The sequence below is a fragment of the Rattus norvegicus genome, chromosome 4, assembly GCF_036323735.1.
Source record: "Rattus norvegicus strain BN/NHsdMcwi chromosome 4, GRCr8, whole genome shotgun sequence".
NCBI classification, from domain to species: domain Eukaryota; kingdom Metazoa; phylum Chordata; class Mammalia; order Rodentia; family Muridae; genus Rattus; species Rattus norvegicus.
Window position 1 is genome coordinate 6,669,442 of NC_086022.1, and position 20,117 is coordinate 6,689,558.

Below are 20,117 nucleotides of genomic sequence, written 5' to 3' on the forward strand. Positions count from 1 at the left end.
CTAGCACCTGCTGTCACCTGAGTTTTTGAACTTAGCCATTCTGACTGGTGTGAGGTAGAATTTCAGGGTCATTTTGATTTGCATTTGCCTGGTGACTAAGGATGTTGAACATTTCTTTAAGCGCTTTTCAGCCATGCAAGATTCCTCAATTGAGAATTCTCTGTTCATCTTCATACCCCGTTTTTAAATAGGGTTATTTGGTTTTCTGGAGTCTAACTTCTAGAGTTCTTTGTATATATTGGATATTAGCCCTCTATCTGATGTAGGGTTGGTAAAAATCCTTTCCCAATCTGTTGGTGGCTATTTTGTTCTGTTGACAGTGTCTTTTGCCTTACAGAAGCTTTTCAGTTTTATGAGATCCCTTTTGCCAATTTTTGATCTTAGCACATAAGCCATTTGTGTTCTGTTTAGGAAATTTTCTACTGTGTTCATGTGTGAAGGCACTTCCGCACTTTTTCATCTATTAGATTCAGCGTATCTGGTTTTGTGTGGAGGTCCTTGATCCACTTAGACTTCAGCTTTGTGCAAGGAGATAAGAATGGATCAATTTGCATTCTTCTACATTCTGATCTCCAGTTGAACCAGCACCATTTGTTGAAAATGCTATCTTTTTTCCACTGGATGGTTTTAGCTCCTTTGTCAAAGATCAAGTGACATAGGTGTGTGGGATCATTTCTGGGTCTTCAATTCTATTCCAATGATCTACCTGTCTGTCTCTGTACCAATAGCATGCAGTTTTTATCACTATTGCTCTGTAATACTGCTTGAGGTCAGGGATGGTGATTCCCCCAGAAGTTCTTTTATTGTTGAGCATTGTTTTGCTATTCTGGGTTTTTGCTATTCCAGATGAATTTGAGAATTGCACTTTCTATCTCTGTGAAGAATTGAGTTGGAATTTTGATTGAATCTGTAGATTGCTTTTGGCAAAATGGCCATTTTTACTATATTAATTCTGCCAATCCATGAGCATGGGAGATCTTTCCATCTTCTGAAGTCGTCTTCAATTTTTTTCTTCAGGGACTTGAAGTTTTGTCATACAGATATTTCACTTGCTTGGTTAGAGTCACACCAAGATATTTTATATTATTTGTGACTTTTGTGAAGGATGTTGTCTCCCTAATTTCTTTCTTAGCCCATTTGTCCTTTGAGTAGAGGATGGCTACTGATTTGTTTGAGTTAATTTTATATCCAGCCACTTTGCTGGTTGTTTATCAGCTATAGGAGCTCTCTAGTAGAATTTTTGGGATTGCTTATGTATACTATCCTATCATCTGCAAATAGTGATATCTTGACTTCTTCCCAATTTCTATCCCTCTGATTTCCTTTTGTTGTCTAATTGCTCTGGCTAGAACTTCAAATACTATATTGAATAGGTAGGGAGACAGTGGGCAGTCTTGCCTAGTCCCTGATTTTAATGGGATTGCTTTGAGTTTCCCTCTGTTTATTTTGATGTTGGCTATTTGTTTGCTGTATATTGCTTTTACTATATTTAACTATGGACCTTGAATTCCTGATCTCTCCAATACTTTTAACATGAAGTGGTGTTATATTTTGCCAAATGCTTTTTCATCATCTAATGAGGTGATCGTTTGGTTTTGTTCTTTGAGTTTGTTTATATAGTGGATTACATTGAACCATCCCTGCATCCCTGGGATGAAGCCTACTTCATCATGGTGAATGATTGTTTTGATGTGTTCTTGTGTTGAGTTTTTGAAAATTTTATTGAGAATTTTTGCATTGATATTCATAAGGGAAATTGGTCTGAACTTCTCTTTTTCTGCTGGGTCTTTTTGTGGTTTAGGTATCAGTGTAACTGTGGATTCATAGAATGAACTAGGTAGTGTTCCCTCTGTTTCTATTTTGTGGAATAGTTTAAAGACTTTTGGTATTAGGTCTTCTTTGAAGGTGTGATACAATTCTGCACTAAAACCATCTGTCCCTGGGAGACTTTTAATGACTGCTTCTATTTCCTTAGGAGTTAAGGGACTCTTAAAATGGTTATCTCATCCTGATTTAACTTTGGTACTTGGTATCTGCCTAGAAAATCATTCATTTCATTGATATTTTCAAGTTTTGTTGAATGTGGACTTATATAGTAGTATCTCATTTTTTGAATTTCCTCAGTTTGTGTTGTTATGTCTACCTTTTCATTCCTGATTTTGTTAATTTGGATACTAGCTCTGTACCCTCTAGTTAGTGTGGCTAAGGGTTTATCTGTCTTGTTGATTTTTCTCAAAGATCCAGCTCCTAGTTTTTCTGATTCTTTGTATAGTTCTTTTTGTTTCTACTTGGTTGATTTCAGCCCTGAATTTGTTTATTTCCTGCTGTCTACTCCTCTTGGATGCATTTGCTTTCAGATGTGCTGTTATGCTGCTAGTGTATGATCTCTCCAATTTCTTTATAGAGGCCCTCAGGGCTATGAGTTTTCTTCTTAGCACTGCTTTATTGTGTCCCATAAGTTTGGATATGTTGTGCTTCATTTTCATTAAATTCTAAAAAGTCTTTAATTTCTTTCTTTCTTTTCTGACCAAGTTATCGGTGAGTAGCTAGTTGTTCAGCTTCCATGTATATGTGGGCTTTGTGTTTTTTTTTTTTTTTTTAAATTCTTTTTTTTTTTTGGAGCTGGGGACCGAACCCAGGGCCTTGCGTTTGCTAGGCAAGTGGTCTACCACTGAGCTAAATCCCCAACCCCTCTGTTGTTTTTGCTGTTATTGAAGATCAGCCTTCATCTGTGACGGTCCAATAGAATACATGGGATTAATTCAATGTTCTTGTATCTGTTGAGGTTTGCTTTGTGTCTGATTATATAGTTGAATTTTGAGAAGGTACTGTGAGGTGTTGAGAAAAAGGTATATTTATTTGTTTTGTGATGACATATTCTGTAGGTATCTGTTAAACCCATTTAGTTCTTTTAGTTTCACTGTGTCTGTGTTTAGTTTCTGTTTCCATGATATGTCCATGAGTGGGGTGTTGAAATCTACTATTATTGTGTGCTTTGACCTTCCGTAATGTTTCTTTTACAAATGTGGGTGCCCTTGCATTTGGGGCATAAATGTTGAGAATTGAGTGTTCTTCTTGATAGATTTTTCCTTTGATGTAGTGTTCTTCCCTATCTTTTTTTGATAACTTTTGGTTGAAAGTCTATTGGATATTATAATGCCTATTCCAGGTTGTTTCTTGGGACCATTTGCTTGGAAAATGTTTTTCCAGTCTTTTATTTTAACATAGTGTCTGTCTTTGTCACTGAGGTGTGCTTCCTGTATGCAGCAAAATGCTGGGTCCTGTTTCCATATTCAGTCTGTTAGCCTATGTCTTTTTATGGGGGAATTGATTCTATTGATGTTGAGAGATATTAGGGATCAATAATTGTTGCTTCCTGTTATTTTTGTTGTTAGAGGTGGAATTGTGTTTGTATGGGTATCCTCTTTTGGGTTTGTTAAAAGAATATTACCTCCTTGCTTTTTTTAGGGTGTAGTTTTTCCTCCTTGTGTTGGAGTTTTCCATCTATTATCCTTTGTAAGGTTGGATTTGTGGAAAGATATTGTGTAAGTTTGGTTTTGTCTTGGAATATATTGGTTTCTCCATCTATGGTAATTGAGGGTTTTTCTGGATATAGTCCTCTGGGCTGGCATTTGTGTTCTCTTAGGGTCTGTATGGCATCTACTGAAGATCTTCTGGCTTTTGGAGTCTCTGTTGAGAAGTCTGGTGTAATTCTGATAGGTCTGCCTTTATATGTTACTTGACCTTTTTCCCTTACTGCTTTCAATAGTCTTTCTTTGTTCTGTGCATTTGGTGTTTTAATTATTACGTGACAGGAGGAATTTCTTTTCTGGTCCCATCTGTTAGGTGTTCTGTAGGCTTCTTGTATGTTTATGGGCATTTCTTTCTTTAGGTTAGGGAAGTTTTCTTCTATAATTTTGTTGAAGATGTTTGCTGGCCCTTCGAGTTGGGAAGCTTCATTTTTTCTATAACTATTACTCCTATGTTTGGTATTTTCATTGTGTCCTGGATTACTTGAATATTTTGAGTTAGGAGTTTTTTGCTTTTTGTACTTTCATTGACTGTGTGTAGATGTCTTCTATGGTATCTTCTACATCTGAGACTCTTTCTTTTATTCTGTTGGTGATGCTTGCATCTGAGACTCCTGCTCTCTTTCCTAGGTTTTCCATCTCCAGGGCTGTCTCCCTTTGTGTTTTCTTTAATGTTTCTATCTCCATTTTTAGATCCTGGACGGTTTTGTTCATTTTCTTCACCTGTTTATGTTTTCCTGTATTTCTTTAAGGGATTTATGTGTTTCCATTTTAAGGGCTTCTACTTGTTTACCTGTGTCATCCTGTATTTCCTTAAGTGAGTTATTTATGTCCTTCCTAAGGTCCTCTATCATCTTCATGAGATATGATTTTTAGATCTGAATCTTGCTTTATATATGTTTGTCTATCAAGGGCTTCTGTGGTGGGAGAACTAGATTTTGTTGTTGTCAACCAGTATTGGTTTCTGCTGCTCATGTTCTTGTGTGTGCTTCTCGCCCTCTGGTTATCCCTGGTGTTAACTGACCTTGCTGTTTCTGACTGGAGCCTTTCCCTCCTGTGTGCCTCTGAGTCTGTGATCCTGTGATCCTGGATGAATCATGACCCCTGCAGAGTTGTGCTGCAACTGTGGTGTTGGCTGAATGGGTTGGGATTCAGAGCAGAGGCTCTTCTCCAAGTACAGGTGCAAAGTGGAAGGATGAATGATGTGAATTGTATGTGTATGGTGTGAAGTGGAAACTTCTGGTTTCTTTGGAAAGTCAGTTATGTCAAATGATGTTTTGCTGAAAGGATGTTTTGGTGAAGGAGACACATGAAAGGACACATAATGTTTAGAAAGAATATAACTATGACTCCAGAGACAGTGGGAATTGGAGCATTGGTTCACTTTTTGCTTTGCCTTGCTATTCTTCATTCTTCGCTGAGAGCTCTCATGTATTGGTTCCCTTTGCATTGCATTGTTGAGCTTTATTTGTGGTGAATTCATAGAATTTCTCATGGAGTTCCTGTGGCTTCTTGCTATTTCCAGGATGGACTCAGGATGGTTGGCAAGCCTTGTGGTTTCTTCTGGATTGAATTTCCCTTCCTGACTTGTATGTGGTGTCTGCTGAGTGTACTGGTCTACAGCTGCTGTTTTGTGTTTGGTATTTGCTAGTGGACTGGACTGAAAACAACAAAGTTTAGACTCAACCCCAAAGAACTATTTCTAAAAGGTCCACTTCCCCCATATCCTAATAACCTGTCTTTTCTATTACCTCTGGTGGGTGGGCCCAGAGGGAGCTTGAATCCTTATTAAAGTAGATTGAGAAAAATTTTAGCCTACAGTAGTACATTAAATCATGGAGCTCACTGTTTGGGTTAGAATAGCTGGCTAGTAAACCCCCTAGATCTGCTTGTCTCAGCTTCCTGTGTGTTGCGGTTTGCCCTGGAGTAATCTGTATTTTGATGCTAATTCCACTGCCCCAAGGATAGCTGCCGAGTCAAGTACTCAGGAATCGGGCGACTTCACCAAAACCTCCCCATTGAATTTGTAAAATACAGGTGAGGGGCAGGTACAAGATAGAAGGAGGCCTGTCATTGGAGGAGAAGGAAGGATGGGTGGGAGAGAAGTTTGAAGGAAGAGGAGGAGACTGGAACGAAAAGGAAGGGAGACGGGAGGGAGAGAGAGAAGCTGTGGCAGGACAAGGGAGGCCTACGTAAAGATTCCGGTAGCTCTGTGTATTTACAGGTTGTTATTAATGTTCTCAAGGGATGGATGTTACCGGGCTTTGTATGTTTAAGTGGGCAATTTTATTTTACCAAATGGGTCAAAGATTATTGTGTTGTGTGTTCTTTTATGTGATGGTTTGAGTGTAGTAAAGTGTGCGGTGGCAGGAGACACGGCCGCTGTGGAGTTGGAATGCGTTTCCGCTAAGATATTTAGCAGATATCTTGGGGCACTGTGGTGTGGACCTAGCGGGGTAAAAGACACCAATAAATTTTTTTATTTTTTAGATTTTTACAACAACACCTGTGCACAGAGGTTACAGATGTATGTTGCTTTTATGTGTGTTCTGGGGATCTGAACTCAGGTTCTCATGTTTGTATAACAAGCATTACTCACTGAGCCATTTTCCTAGCCTGCTTCATCTTTCTATATTTCTTAAATTAACTATTTGATTCTTTGCGTCTTTTATTGATACGGATTTTAACTTTTCCTTGTCATTGGGGTAATTTCAAAGAAGTATGATTTAAAACCTTTTTAATTGGTGGCTAATTTGTAGCCTTTCAGCATACTTATGTCTTTATATTTTGGATTAATGATATTAACATAAATCTGAGGCAGACAAATGAGCCTCTCAGGAATAGGTCTTAGCTCTCAGGGTAGGTAGAGATGTTTCTGGTCCAACTTGGCATCTTTCAGTTTTAGATCTTAAATAAAAAGTTAAATAGTAAAATTTTATTATAATGTATCAGCTTGAATCTAAGTTCAGTGTTAAACATGGAATTTAAGATTATTAAATTTTAACAGTACATATTAAATTCAAGTTACTGGGGATTGGGTCCCTCAGTTCAAATCAGGAGTAAAAGCATGTAGCTCCAAGGCCTTGGATTGCCTTCTCCGAAGGCTGGATGTCACTGAGAAGTGCTGTGGGATTCTCTGGGAGGGGTGGTATCAAGATTGGTCTCCTCTGGCGGTAGAGGGAGCTCAGTGTCCTCCGCTCACCTCTCGTGGTAAGCTGCTGAAACACTTTTTACTCCTGCTTTTTCTTGGGGGTTTGTTGTTGTTCCTGGAGTGCAGGGAGGTTAGAAGGCACCATTGTAGCTTGCATTCAGTTCACTTATCTGTAAGGCTCTCACTGAGGAAAAAGATGTGTTCATGTCGAGACCAGTGTGCAGTCCTTGGGAAACCACACTGTAGTCAGTTCCTTGGTTTCTGTCCCAGTCTCTTACAGATGTATTTTTATATTTATGACAAGTAGCTTTTATTCTAGTTGAGGAGCACTTACATTTTTATAATTTGTAGCCTTGCCTGTACTCCTAATTATATGACTTCCCCTTGCTTTTCTTCTCTGCATTCTGGCTCCTAGAGGGCCTTTTGTTCATTAACTTTCATTATTTATTCTCCACTGCTGTATGAGCTCCCTGGGATTTCTGAAATTCCTATTTTTTCACTTTTAAAGGTCATTTAAAAAGTCCTAAACATTTTTGCTGAAGACTTGTATTCTTATTTTGGGGGAGTGTTGAAGATCTATTTTAGTTAAATTTCCATTTGAGAATTTTTTACATGTATACAATGTACTTTGATCCCATTCATCTTTCAGGCATCTCCTAACTTCTCCAGATTGACTCCTGACCTGCTTCCAACTTTGTTTCCCTCCCTCCTTCCCTTCCTTCCTTCTTTCCTTCCTTTCCTTTTTTCTTTTCCCTTTTCTTCCCCAGCAAATCCATTTTGTGTCACCCATATACTTCTGATTATAAGGTCATTCACTGAACTGTGGTTCCCCTACCCTCTACCCTTTGGCATACCCTTAAAGAAAACCGACTGCCCTTTCCTCTGAAGACTTCAACCATCAATAGTTCCTCAGCTAAAAGCAGAGGCGTGTGAACCCCTCCGCATTCCATGCTGGAGTCAGGTTGACTGACTTGATCTTACACAGCTCTTCTTCAGGCAGCCCGAATGGCTATGAGTTCATGAGTGCAGTGACTTGTCATACGCAGAAGACACTGTTTTGCCCTGGTCCTTCCCAGTCCTTTGGCTTTATTCAGTTTCTTCTTCACCAGAACATCCATTCTTGAACTATCCCTGATTCCTGCACTGCAGCCAGCTGTCTGACCCGGCTCCTGCTCCTCAGTTCTTCAGCCTGAGCTTGTCCTCACTCCTCTTCCCGTCTTCATGAGTCTTACTTGTTTTGCATTCTCATAAGGCAGTGCTTTTCTACCTGTGGTCAGGGGCTTCCTGGGGCTGATGGTTAAATCTGGTGAAGTGACAGAGCCTGTGAAGACTTGTGGAAAGAGACTAGAAGGGTGTCCAGCTCACGAGTCAGAGCACAGCTGGTAAAGACTGAGGAGAAGGAGAAGCCATCAGAGAAGACAGACACTACTGATGGAGGTTGCTGCATTGAGGTTTGGCTGTTGAGTCATTACTCCTCTGCCTGGGTCCTTTGAGCTACCTGGTGGGTATGAGGTCAGGCTAATGATTAGAAGAATGGAGAAATAATGGGAGGACAGAAGGCTTTGGAAGTACAAACTCTTATGTTGAGGAGTTTGACTGGAGAGAAAGGGAGAGGGAGAGGGAAAGGCAGGGTGAAGGGAAGGGAGCGAGGAGGGAAGGGGAGGTGCACAGTCAGTTTGGAGGGGTGCAGGAAGAAAGAGAAGGAGAGAAGATAATTAATGAGAAGGGAGCGAAACTGAAAGTATCTGTGTTGTTAGGGTTATCAAGTGGCTGAAATTGCTTGATGGCTCATTGTCAGACTTCAGGTATCAGGAATTCTAGTCTGGGTTTGCCTGGAACTTTAAAGACCATTTAATCTCTATTTGTCTCTTGCTTTTATGGTATTTCTCTATTTTTATTTATTTGTTATCTCCTTCCACTTTCTGTATACAATCAGAATTCTATATGGACTTGGTGAATTGATAAAAATTTCCAGGGAATAGAAGGTAACTAAAGAGGTAATTTATGTCTGTTTCTAGGCAGACGTACTTAACCAGCAGCTGAACTCACCTGTCTGTGCTTACCTTTCCCCTTTCCCTTCTCTTAGACTGAGGACACCATAATGAGCAGGTAGTAGACAATAACTGAGTTACAGTGTCTCCGGTGATGCTTGGTACATGCGTAGAAAGTGTCAGCAGAAGGGCCATCAGGACACACACTTTGTCAAGATGGCGTCCAAAGAGTTGTGAGACAAAGGATGAGAGATTCAGACAATCTGTCTTAGAAAGTTGGCTTCGAGGCAGACACAATAGTGTTTCCAAGGGTCTGATGTAGTATGGCTCCGGTGTGCTCAAATGGAGAGAACATAGGAGGTGAGAGCAGAGATTCGTGGAGCTGCCCTCTTTCTCCTCATTTCCCTCCTTCAGGTTTACTCTTTCTAGCTCTTCCCAGAATCTACTCAGCCAGGCTTTTGTCTCCACCTCTTCAGAAAACATCTCTTGTTAAAGTTTCAGTGCCTTGCATGCTGGCTGATCCAGTTGTTACTGTGCCACCTTATTCTGGTTCTTCTCTCTATTCCCTCCCCATCACTCATTTCCCGCTCCTTGATCCACTCAGATTTTTCCATGAGTCCCTCAGCTGTGTAGTTATTTCAGCATTACTCTATTTCCCTCTTCTGTTATCAATGACTGCTGGATTATTCATTCTTCCTTCTGTAATTTTTCTCAGTTTTTTTTTTCTTTTTTTTCAGAGCTGGGGACTGAACCCAGGGCCTTGAGCTTGCTAGGCAAGCGCTCTACCACTGAGCTAAATCCCCAACCCCAATTTTTCTCAGTTTTAAAAAAGCTTCTTGACTTTGAGTTCCTCTTCACAACTCCTTTGTTTTGTGATAGCACTAAGGAAGAACTCAGCTTGCATTTCTCTCTAGCTTTCCAGGAGTCCAATTGAGCCAGGCTTTTGTGTCCATTACTCCAGAAAAACAAGTCTTGTCTAGGTTGCAGTGACTTCCAAGGCACCAGATCCAGTTGTCAATCCTCTGTCCTCATCTTGCTTGGCCTGTCAGCAATATTTGACACTGTTGTAAATTCTCCGTTCCTTGGTGTAGGTCAGCAGATGTGCAAACCCTAGGTGCCCTGCCCTTGATGACTGCCTGCCTGGCAGCCTCTGCCCTGATGATGAACATCTGAGAGCTACGCTCTGTTTTCAGACTTACCTTCTCTGCCTGCTTCTGCACCACGGCCTCAGGACATTGTGTGTCATCTGCTGATTGTTCTTTGTTTTTTAGTGTGTAGTCTAGCCTTTCCTCTGAACAGTATAGATTTATATAAAGACCTACTTACTCAGCTTTCCACCTGTGAGCGTATGTTCAAACTCAGCAGAGTCTGCTCCTCCTTTGAACCATTTTCGTTTATAATCTTCTCCGACCCAGGACTAGAACTTTTGTGTTTATTCTTACAAGTCCTAGCAGGCCTGCTCTCAAAACACCCACAACTCAAACCATTTCTCAATGTTGCATCCTACAGGTCTGAGTGATGTCTCTCCTGCCCTGTTTTACTCTCAGTTTTTTTCTGGTCTCTGTTTCTGTCCTGATACATATATACATACAAACATACGTATAGTGTGTGTGTGTGTGTGTGTGTGTGTGTGTGTGTGTGTGTACGTATGTATGTGTGTGTATGCATGTGTGTGTCCCTAGCAATTGGGGTGAGTTTTCTTCCCTGAGACTGATCATGCCACCTCTCTGTACAGACTGTTACAGGATTCCTATCCCCTTCAGGACCAGAGCCAACTTGCTAGTTACCATGTGTAAGTACTAGTGTGTGTAACTAAGTCTTCTGTGTCCTGGACTCCTATTAATCCCTACATCTCATCTATTATTTTTCCCTTTCATTTGAGCCAGAGCCTTGCTTCAGGCCCTTGACATACTATTGTCTTGCTCCTCTTGTCCTACCATTCTTCCTTAGATGACACCTGGTGAGATGAGCCTCAACTGCCAATAGCCCATACTATTCTCAAACACCGTAATTTAATTGTCTTTTATATGTTGATATTTATTGTTACTGCTCTTTCAGTAGTGTTCCCAGTGTTAGAATAGGTTCCTAGATGTAGTAAGCCCACAACAAACAACTTACTAAATCAACCCAGGAAGACTCTGTTAGTCATCTCACATCCTATAATCTTAGGATTTATTGTTTTACTGCTTAGTTATTCTCTTTGCTTGTTCATGTAGCCTGACATTCATTTCTTTACCAGCATTTAGTTTTTCGTTGAATCGTTTTCTGTGTTCCAGAGGATTTCAGGAGGAGGGTGTGACTCTACTAACATCCTCTTACTAGCCAGTTTTTGTTGTTGTTGATGTTGTTTGCTTGTTTGTTTCAAGACAGGGTTTCTCTGTGCAGCCTTGGCTGTCTTGGAACTCACTCTTTAGACAAGGTGGCCTTTAATTCACAGAGGTCTGCCTGCTTCTGCCTTCCTGAGTGCTGGGATTAGCCAGCATCCTTAACATCTTCTGGCTTCCAGAACATTCGTCAGGATTGTCTTCCATCAGTCTCCCACATGTACGAAGAGGATGTTGCCACTCAGTTTGTGGTCCTCCTCTCCATTTTCAGTGTTGTTTTCTAAGCGGATGACTTATAGACAGGGATGACTACCAACCCAGTCTGAAGTCTTTTTTATTACATGTCTATCAACTCATACTCAGAGGTCTGTGCTCAGAGTGCTCACTAGATTTCAGTACTTTGAAAGTCAAGGTGTTTTTCAATGTGCTCCATAAGCTTGAATGAGGCTTTTTTTTTTTTTTTTTTTAGCATTTGGTGTTTGGTGGCTATCCTGTTTCTTGACCTTCCCTGTTTACCCATTTGTTGTCCCAGCTCTGACAAAAATAAAGTGCAGTGTACACATATGACCCAAATAAAAATGGATGGACTTAGGTGGATATTTCTCAAAAGAAGATTTACAAATATACAACAGAGAACTGAAAATCTACTTGCAACCTTTGTCATAGAAAAATGAAAAGGAAGATTCACCTCATATCTGTTGTAATGGCTGCTTCCAAAGGACAAGAGAGAGTTCTGTTGAGGATGTGGAATAAAGGAAGCCTTGTGCACCACTGGCACCAGAGCACTATGGTATGCCCTCCAGAGTGCAAACATGATATCCATTCTGGATCCACATTCAAAGGAAATGAATTGTTTAGGAGAGACACTGTACTCAGGGTTCACCATGCCCGTTTAGAGAGATAACTGATGTGTGTGCCAGTAGATGAATAGGTAAAGAAAATGTGGAAATCCTGATGTGGACCATTCAGCCTTAAGGAAATTGTGCCATGTAGGGCATCAAGGGATAATCTGGGGAAATTCTGCCAAGTGAAGTCTGCATATATAGAAAAACTAAACAAGTTGAGCTCCTAGAAGTAGAACGTATATAGAAAGGGGACTGTGGATTGGTGTGTGGCCAATGGATGCCAGAGTTCATAAGATTGAGTTTAATAGGTCTGCTGATGTAGTGATGTGGTGAAGGACAGTGCACCGTGTGTTAAAGTCCTTGAGAATATATTGTAAGTTCTAATCAGCTCCTTCCTCCATTCACTGGTTCAGTGGGGAGGGCTTTGCCATGCATGGGGAGTAACCTCAGCTCACGTGTAGTAATCCTTACAGTTTTTGTTAGACAAAGTGAGTGGAATTTATCTTTAAGACTTAAACCACAGTTGAGTAAAGAATTTTAATTTTAATATGTGGTATATTTACTGAGCAGTTATTTTTTCCTGCACACTGATCTGTGATGCTGCTTTTACGCTGAAGCTCCATGTGACTGAGTCTGTCAGGTTGTGGTGCCAGCACACTCTCCACACATCACTGCAGCTCTTCACATGCTCGCTTTTCAGGACAGTGTGCACCCATTTTTAGAACTGTTGATGATGGTTTAGCTCTTTACACTTCCACATGACTTTGAAAAACATTTTTTTTCCCCGCCCCAAAAAACATTTTCTTAAGTTATGAAAAGAGAAACTTTGTACTGGGCTTTCTCACCAAAATATTAAGTATTAAGTAGACCAGTTCACATATTAATATTTTTTATCAAAATGTTACATTTGTGAAGTTTCCATAACTTTTACTTTTCAATAGTTATAATCCTTCATTTCCTTTAAACACCAAAGATGTATCTCTTGTTGGTTATAAAAATGACAGACAAGGGGCTGGGGACTTAGCTCAGTGGTAGAGCGCTTACCTAGGAAGCGCAAGGCCCTGGGTTCGGTCCCCAGCTCCGAAAAAAAAAAGAACCAAAAAAAAAAAAAAAATGACAGACAAAAATGTAAATGACCTGTTAAATTTCTTTGTTTCAGATATGTTTTCTTCTTTTTGCCATTCTCTACGTCCTTTCTTACTTCATCATTACAAGATACAAGAGAAAATCAGGCAAGTAGAAACAGTTTTGTTATAGCTTTCATCAGAGCTGGGTATGTGGGGTATATGGGCTCCACCCACACAATGCAGCCATGTGAACATGCTGGTGGCTGAAGTAAATAGTTGCCTGGTCCTAAGAATACTAAAAATAACCTCCAGGAAACCCAACTACACTCAGTCACCCTCCTAGACCAGACCAGAGTCCTTGCTTATCACAACTCTCATGCCTAACTAAGAACAGCATTGGCTAGTTAGTACCTGGGAAATTCCAGAGTTTATGAGGTCGTTTGGTTCTTTGTGGCTGGTTCTAACTGAGGATCCCAGTCATCCCAGCGCCTTTCATTTTATCACCACAGAACTGTCTTGTCCTTCTTTCCTTCTCTCTGATTTCCTTTTGTTCAGAAAGATGTATTTATTTACTTATTTTTTTTTATGTTTATGTTTTGCCTGTATGTGTATTTTGCATTGTATGTATGCCTCATGTCTGTAGAGGCTAGAAGGGGTTGTTGGATCCCCATGAACTGGAGTTAAAAATGGCCTCCATGTAATTGCTGGGAATCAAACTTAAGACCTCTGCAAGAGCATCAAGTGCTCTTAAGTGCTGAGCTATCTCTCCAGCCTCTGTTTTCCTTCTCTAAAGCAAAATAGAATTTAGAGTACCTATAATTATACTGGCATTTGATTGTATAGTATCCTGTATATTTCATTTTGTCCTGAGTTAATCACGGTATTTTTCAAGTCTTTATTTTTTAATGGGCTGATCATTTCACACATTTTTGGATTAGTATTTTATATGTATTCCTTACTACCTTCTGCTAATTCTTAGCTTTTTTTTTTTTTTTTTTATTAACTTGAGTATTTCTTATATACATTTCGAGTGTTATTCCCTTTCCCAGTATCCGGGCAAACATCCCCCTCCCCCCTCCCCTTCCTTATGGGTGTTCCCCTCCCAACCCTCCCCCCATTGCCGCCCTCCCCCCATAGTCTAGTTCACTGGGGGTTCAGTCTTAGCAGGACCCAGGGCTTCCCCTTCCACTGGTGCTCTTACTAGGATATTCATTTCTTAGCTTTTTTTAATCATAGTATTTTCTATCTGTGAATGTTGGGCTAATAATGGTCAATGCTGTATGATACTTGTATCAAAGATTCTATGTATTAAAGATTTTTAATATAATACCATCAGTTTAACATTCATCAGACTTGTAGTATGTTGCTTTAGAGCCATCAGCTGGATCTGTGACTGTTTGGAAGTGTTCCTTGGATCATGTAATCTGTCAAAACTGTGAAGATCTGCAGATTCAAGACAGTGCCTCAGTTGTTTTAAAGATACCTGGTCACATTTCTTTATAGATTACACACATAGAAGAAAAGCGTGTAGGGTGCAAGTGAAAATCATGAATCTATTGTTTAAGGGGAAGTTAAGGGTGATGTACAGGAAAGCTGTACATTTAGGTGACCTTTAGGTGAATATAACAGTCCCAAGGAGTGGGGAAGCCTGTGGACTTCGTTGGTTGGATGGAATGGATATGGATAAGGAGACGGGACTTTTTCTCCAGGCTTGCTGATGGGTTAGGTGTGAGAGTAGCAGAATAAGAATTAATCATGAATGTGATTTTGTGGTGCCTTTGACTGTAAAGTTATTTTGGGAAGCCTGTAATTCAGGACAGACACTGCAAGGATTGGTTAAAATGCACCACTAATATTGAGGCTTGAGAGTTTCCAGAGGTCCAGAGACTCAAGGAGAGCCTTTCAGGACATGAGACAGATGAAGAGCTGGAAGGACTGTGAAGGTTTTGCAATAGTTGTGTACTTATATAGTCCCTTTAGCTGGTAAGTTTATGAATGAAGACAGAAGAGATGGTGTCTAGGAGGCATGAGAGAGGAAGAGGGGGTGAAGAAGGTATCCTGATGGAAGCTGCCTGCTACTTAAAAAGATACAGAAAATGATATTTTTTTTTCTGTTTCTAAGTTGGACAATGGTTTTGAATTGTTGAGATGCTCTCTAAGGTTGTCTTAGTTAGGGTTTTACTGCTGCGAACAGACACCATAACCAAGGCAACTCTTATAAGGGCAGTGTTTATTTGGGGCTGGCTTACAGGTTCAGAGCAGTCCATTATCATCAAGGCAGGAGCATGGCAGCATCCAGGCAGCCATGGTGCAGGAGGGGCTGAGTGTTCTACATCTTCATCTGAAGGCTGCTGGCAGAAGACTGGCTTCCAGGCAGCTAGAATGAGGGTCTTAAAGCCCACACCCACAGTGACACACCCACTCCAACAGGGCCACACCTTCTAATAGTACCACAGCATGGGTGGAACATGTACAAACCATCACAAAGGTAGTTTAGAATGGCTTAAGATCTTATCATTTTCTCTACTTATAAAAACTCAAAGAAAAGTCGGAAAGTTTTACTTTATAATAGAAATGTCTTTTGGTCATTAATAGCCCAAACATTTTATTCATAGACACCTTATCCTGACATTGTCTATCTGCATTTTACAAAGGTTCTGCGGTTCTAAGTTTTATTTTCCTGAGACTGGGTATTTATAAAATTTTAATTTACATGTTAAACAGATTTTTTTAAAAAAAAATCATAACTCACTCAATTATATACCTTCTACATGTTATAATGAAATCTATGGTTGGGTTTTGTTGAAGTCAACAAAAACATGCTCTTTGAAAGTCATTCAGCAATTGAATTTTTAAAACTTTGTATTTTAGATAAATTCATGGTACATTTTGTTGGAGATAAAATAGTAACACTATAAACATTTTTGCAGATGAACAAGAAGATGAGGATGCCGTAGTCAACAGGATATCGTATGTATTCTAAAATTTAATTGTTCTGTTTATAGTTGTGAAGTTAGAGTCTGAAGGAAGTAATTGCATAATGTACTAATCCTTATCACATTCTTTTTTTTTTTTTAAATCTAGTTTCCCTAATTGTTTCTTTCTTTTTTTTTTTTTAAATCCACTTATTTTATTTATATGAATACATTGTAGCTGTCTTCAGACACACCAGAAGAGGGCATCAGATCCCAGATGCTTGTAAACCACCATGTGGTTGCTGGGAACTGAACTCAGGACCTCTGGAAGAGCAGTTGTGTTCTTAACTGCTGATCCGTCTCTCCAGCCCCCCTTATCACATTCTTAAAAGGCACACATAAACAAGTACACATGGTTAATTTAGATCTGATTCTCTCTTGCTGAAAATGTGCTTATTCAAACTGAGTGTGGCACATGTCTGTAATGGTAAGGGGGAGGTAAGGCCGACCTAGGCTACATGAGACCACATTCCCTTCCTATGCTATGTACTTATTAAAAAAAAAAAAAAAGGATACATTTCAGCTTCAGGAGATTTAACAAGGAACAGGACTTAAAGGAACAGTTGTTTAAGAAAGACCTAGTATGGCACAGAGGGCACCAGCTTGTAATCTCAGCATTCTAGAGTTAGAAGCAGGAGGGTTGAGAGTTTGAGGACAGCTTGGATAACACAGAAAGAGCCAGAGAAAGAGGGAGAACAGTCAAGCTGTACTGGCTGGTTCTGTGTGTCAGCTTGACACAAGCTGGAGTTATCACAGAGAAAGGAGCCTCCCTTGAGGAAATGTCTTCATAAGATCCAGTGGTAAGGCATTTTCCCAATTAGTGATCAAGGGGGAGGGCCCGGCTATAGTAGATGGTGCCATCCCTAGGTAGTCCTGGGTTCTATAAGAGAGCAAGCTGAGCAAGCCAGGGGAAGCAAGCCAGTAAGTAACATCCCTCCATGGCTTCTGCATCAGCTCCTGCTTCCTGACTTGCTTGAGTTCCAGTCCTGACTTCCTTTGGTGATGAATAGCAATGTGGAAGTGTAGCTGAATAAACTCTTTCCTCCCCAATTTGATCATGATGTTAATGCAGGAATAGAAACCTAACTAAGACACAAGCTGTCAGCTGTTGCAAACTCTCTGATCAGTGAGCAGATAGACTTTCTGGTTAGAGTAACACATTTGCTCAATTGCCTTATAGGTTCCTTATTTATGAGGGGAGATATGATAGAAATGGACTTTAGTTTTTGAAGTATTAAACTGAAGATCAAACAGTTAAGTTCTTCCTATTAGGTTTTGCTAACTAAAATGTGAAATCTGGGGCTAGAGAGATGATTTAGTAGTTAAAAGCACTTGCTGCTCTTGCAGAAGATCTGGGTTTAGTTCCCACCATCAACATGGTGGCTCATGACCACCCCAACTCCAGTTTCAGAGAATCTGGCAGGATGACAAGGTCTCCATGAGAGTATCAATGTCACCATAAGTAAATATAGCCAAAGGGAGGGCCTACCAGGAGTGCTGGGAATTGAGTTGGGGAATTAAGTTTCCTTTGCCATTAGTGCTGCTGTTTCTGCTTCCTGCCTGCCTTCTTTCTTCCTCCCTTCCCCTTCTCTTAATCCTCCCCTTTCCTCCTCCTCTCCCTTCTTTCTTCATTTTCCCTCCCATATCCCCTTTCTCTCTCCCTCCTCTCCCTCATCCTCCCCTCTTCTTTCTTACTCTGCTGTCCTAACTGTCCTGGCACTCCCTGTGTAGACCAGGCTGGCATTGGACTCAACAGAAATCCACCTTCTTTTGCCTTGTCATTTATTTTCTAAAAAACCCTTTCAAAATTATGTGTATGTTATAAAAGAATTTAAAACTTTTCAGAAATGTCTAACTGAGAAGTAAAAGTCCCTCATGATTGTAGTCTCTGTCCTGTGAGTTGTTATAAATGATGATAGATTTTGAAATAACATATTTCCCGTTAATATGTAAGCATTTCTTGATGTGAATAGAGAGTCTGCTTTGTATTTATTGTCAATACTTTTATTCAGTTTGTTTTGTTAACTTAATAAATAAATAAAGGTCCTTTTTACATAGAAGCTGTATTATCTACGAAGTATTGAAGGGTTGTTTGAAATATTGATTAGTATTATAGTTTTGTTTACCACTTCTCTGCTATTTTACTACTATAATTTAACCTTGCTTAATGAGACTACCAGGGGCTGATGAGACGTCTCAGTGTGTCATGGAACTTGCTGTGTGAGCCTGGAGACCTGAGTTCAATATTGGAGTTTTGTGTAAAGGTACAAGGAGAAAACAGACTCCACATAGTTTTCCTCTGGCCTTACATGTATGCCATAGCACCCCACTCTACTGGCTTCATACACAGGCATGTATGCACTCGTGTATACCCACCAATCATAATGAAAATTCTTAAACTGTGCAGCACTCTTTTCAGTATGTAGATCTTTTAGGGCCATTTTTTAGGGATTTTGCCTGGTTGCATTTTCCAGATCTTACACATGCCATTTGTACCTCAGTTGCATATCTGTAATGGGATTCCTATGTAAGACTCTGTCCGGTGTTTCCATGTTCACTACTTTGCAAACCCCAGTACTGATGCCTCTTCTCTTTTGCAGGTTGTTTCTGAGCACCTTCACTCTAGCGGTTTCAGCTGGTGCTGTTTTGCTTTTGCCCTTCTCCATCATCAGCAATGAGATCCTGCTTGCTTTTCCTCAAAACTACTACATTCAGTGGTTGAATGGCTCCTTGATCCATGGTTAGTATACATTACATGAGTTTTTTTTTTTTTTTTTTTTTTTTTTTGCTTTTTTCTGCTCTTTAAGTTATAGGGTTTTCTTAGTTTCCTTCACAAGTTGTAACATCTTCCAGTAAACTGTTGTCTTAGGGTTTCTTGCTATGATAAGACACCATGATCGAAGCAGCTTGTGAAGGGAAGGGTTTATTTCAGCTTCTATTTCCACATCATAGTCTCCACATCATTGAGAGAAGTCAGGGTGGGATTCTGTAGGCAGAAGCTAAGATAGAGGCCATGGAGGAGTTCTGCTTACTGATTTTCTTATCAAGGCTTGCTCAGCTTGCTTTCTTATATACTTGAGTACCACCTGCTTAGGGGTGTCACTGACTATATTAGACTGGCCCACCCATGTCAATCACTAATCAAAAAAATTCCCCACAGACTTGCCCATTTAATGGAGGAATTTTTTTAATTAATAGGTTAAAGTTGTGTCAAGTTGACAAAAAACTAATCGGTACAACTATTGAACTCCTCAGTGAAGTCAGAAACCAAGTTTTCCTTACCGTGCCTAATTGCCTATCGTCCTTTACCTAACCAAGAAATAGTTTTGTATTTACTATAAGTTTTGCGTGCGTGCGTGAGAGTGAGAGAGAGAGAGAGAGAGAGAGAGAGAGAGAGAGAGAGAGAGAGAGAGAAGAGAAGAGAAGAGAGAGGGAGAGATCTCACTTAGCCATGTGGATGTGGTATGACATAATGTCTCACACTACACCCTCAACTGGCCTGGAATTCACTGTGTAGACCTTGAACTCAAGACAGTTCTCAGCTTCAGCCTTTTGAGTGTGGAATTACGGACATGAGCTATCCTGGGGGAGTTACTGTGATTTTGATTCATTTCAACGTATTAGGAAAAGATTTTTTTGGTTCATCTGATTATATCAGAGGACTTTAGTTTCCACTGAAGGCCCAACAGAGCAGAGGCTACAGTTGTTATTTTGTTTCCTCAGCTATTTTAAAACATGATAGAATAAAACACACTGCCAAGTTAAAATCTTAATGTGATTTAAAAAGTAATGGTGGTGGTTGGGAATGGTGGTACATACCTTTAATCCCAGTGCTGAAAGACAGAGGTATACAAATCTCTGTGAGTCCAGGTCATGTAGGACTACATGGAGAGACCATGTTTCAAAATTAAAAAACAAAAGCAAAACAAACAAGCAAACAAAACATGACAGTGTAGTCCACAAGATCTTTTCCCTTCAAGTGATATAGATCTATAGTGCAACTTTGGGGGAAGGATTTGGGAGGCTGGGACTGTAAGAGAGGAGGAAAGGGGGTGGTGATCAGGATGTAAAATGAATAAAAAAATAGTAAGTACTTGTCACTGACTACTCTTCAAGATATTGTTTCATAGACTGTATTCACTATTATAAAATACCTTTTCATTGGGATAAGGGAAATGATTTGTGTCCATACAAAACTATCTCATAGTGAGGTGTCCCAATTTTACCTGCCTTT

At 40.0% G+C, this 20,117-nt stretch overlaps 1 protein-coding gene across 5 annotated transcripts in view; it reads left to right on the forward strand.

The window, feature by feature from the left end:
- Positions 1-20,117, forward strand: part of Lmbr1 (limb development membrane protein 1) — a 170,702-nt gene that overhangs the window by 19,618 nt on the left and 130,967 nt on the right. For 4 of the 5 annotated variants that reach the window (XR_010065654.1, XR_010065655.1, XM_063286221.1 and 1 more), the window contains exons 2-4: positions 13,001-13,073; positions 15,839-15,878; positions 18,484-18,623. Coding sequence is in view for 3 of the 5 variants with exons in the window: in XM_063286221.1 (XP_063142291.1) it covers positions 13,001-13,073; positions 15,839-15,878; positions 18,484-18,623 (253 nt within the window). In the remaining 2 variants the exon portion in view is untranslated. Of the gene's footprint in view, positions 1-13,000; positions 13,074-15,838; positions 15,879-18,483; positions 18,624-20,117 lie in introns of those variants that run through there. The other variant, XM_039107740.2, reaches the window with a different exon arrangement.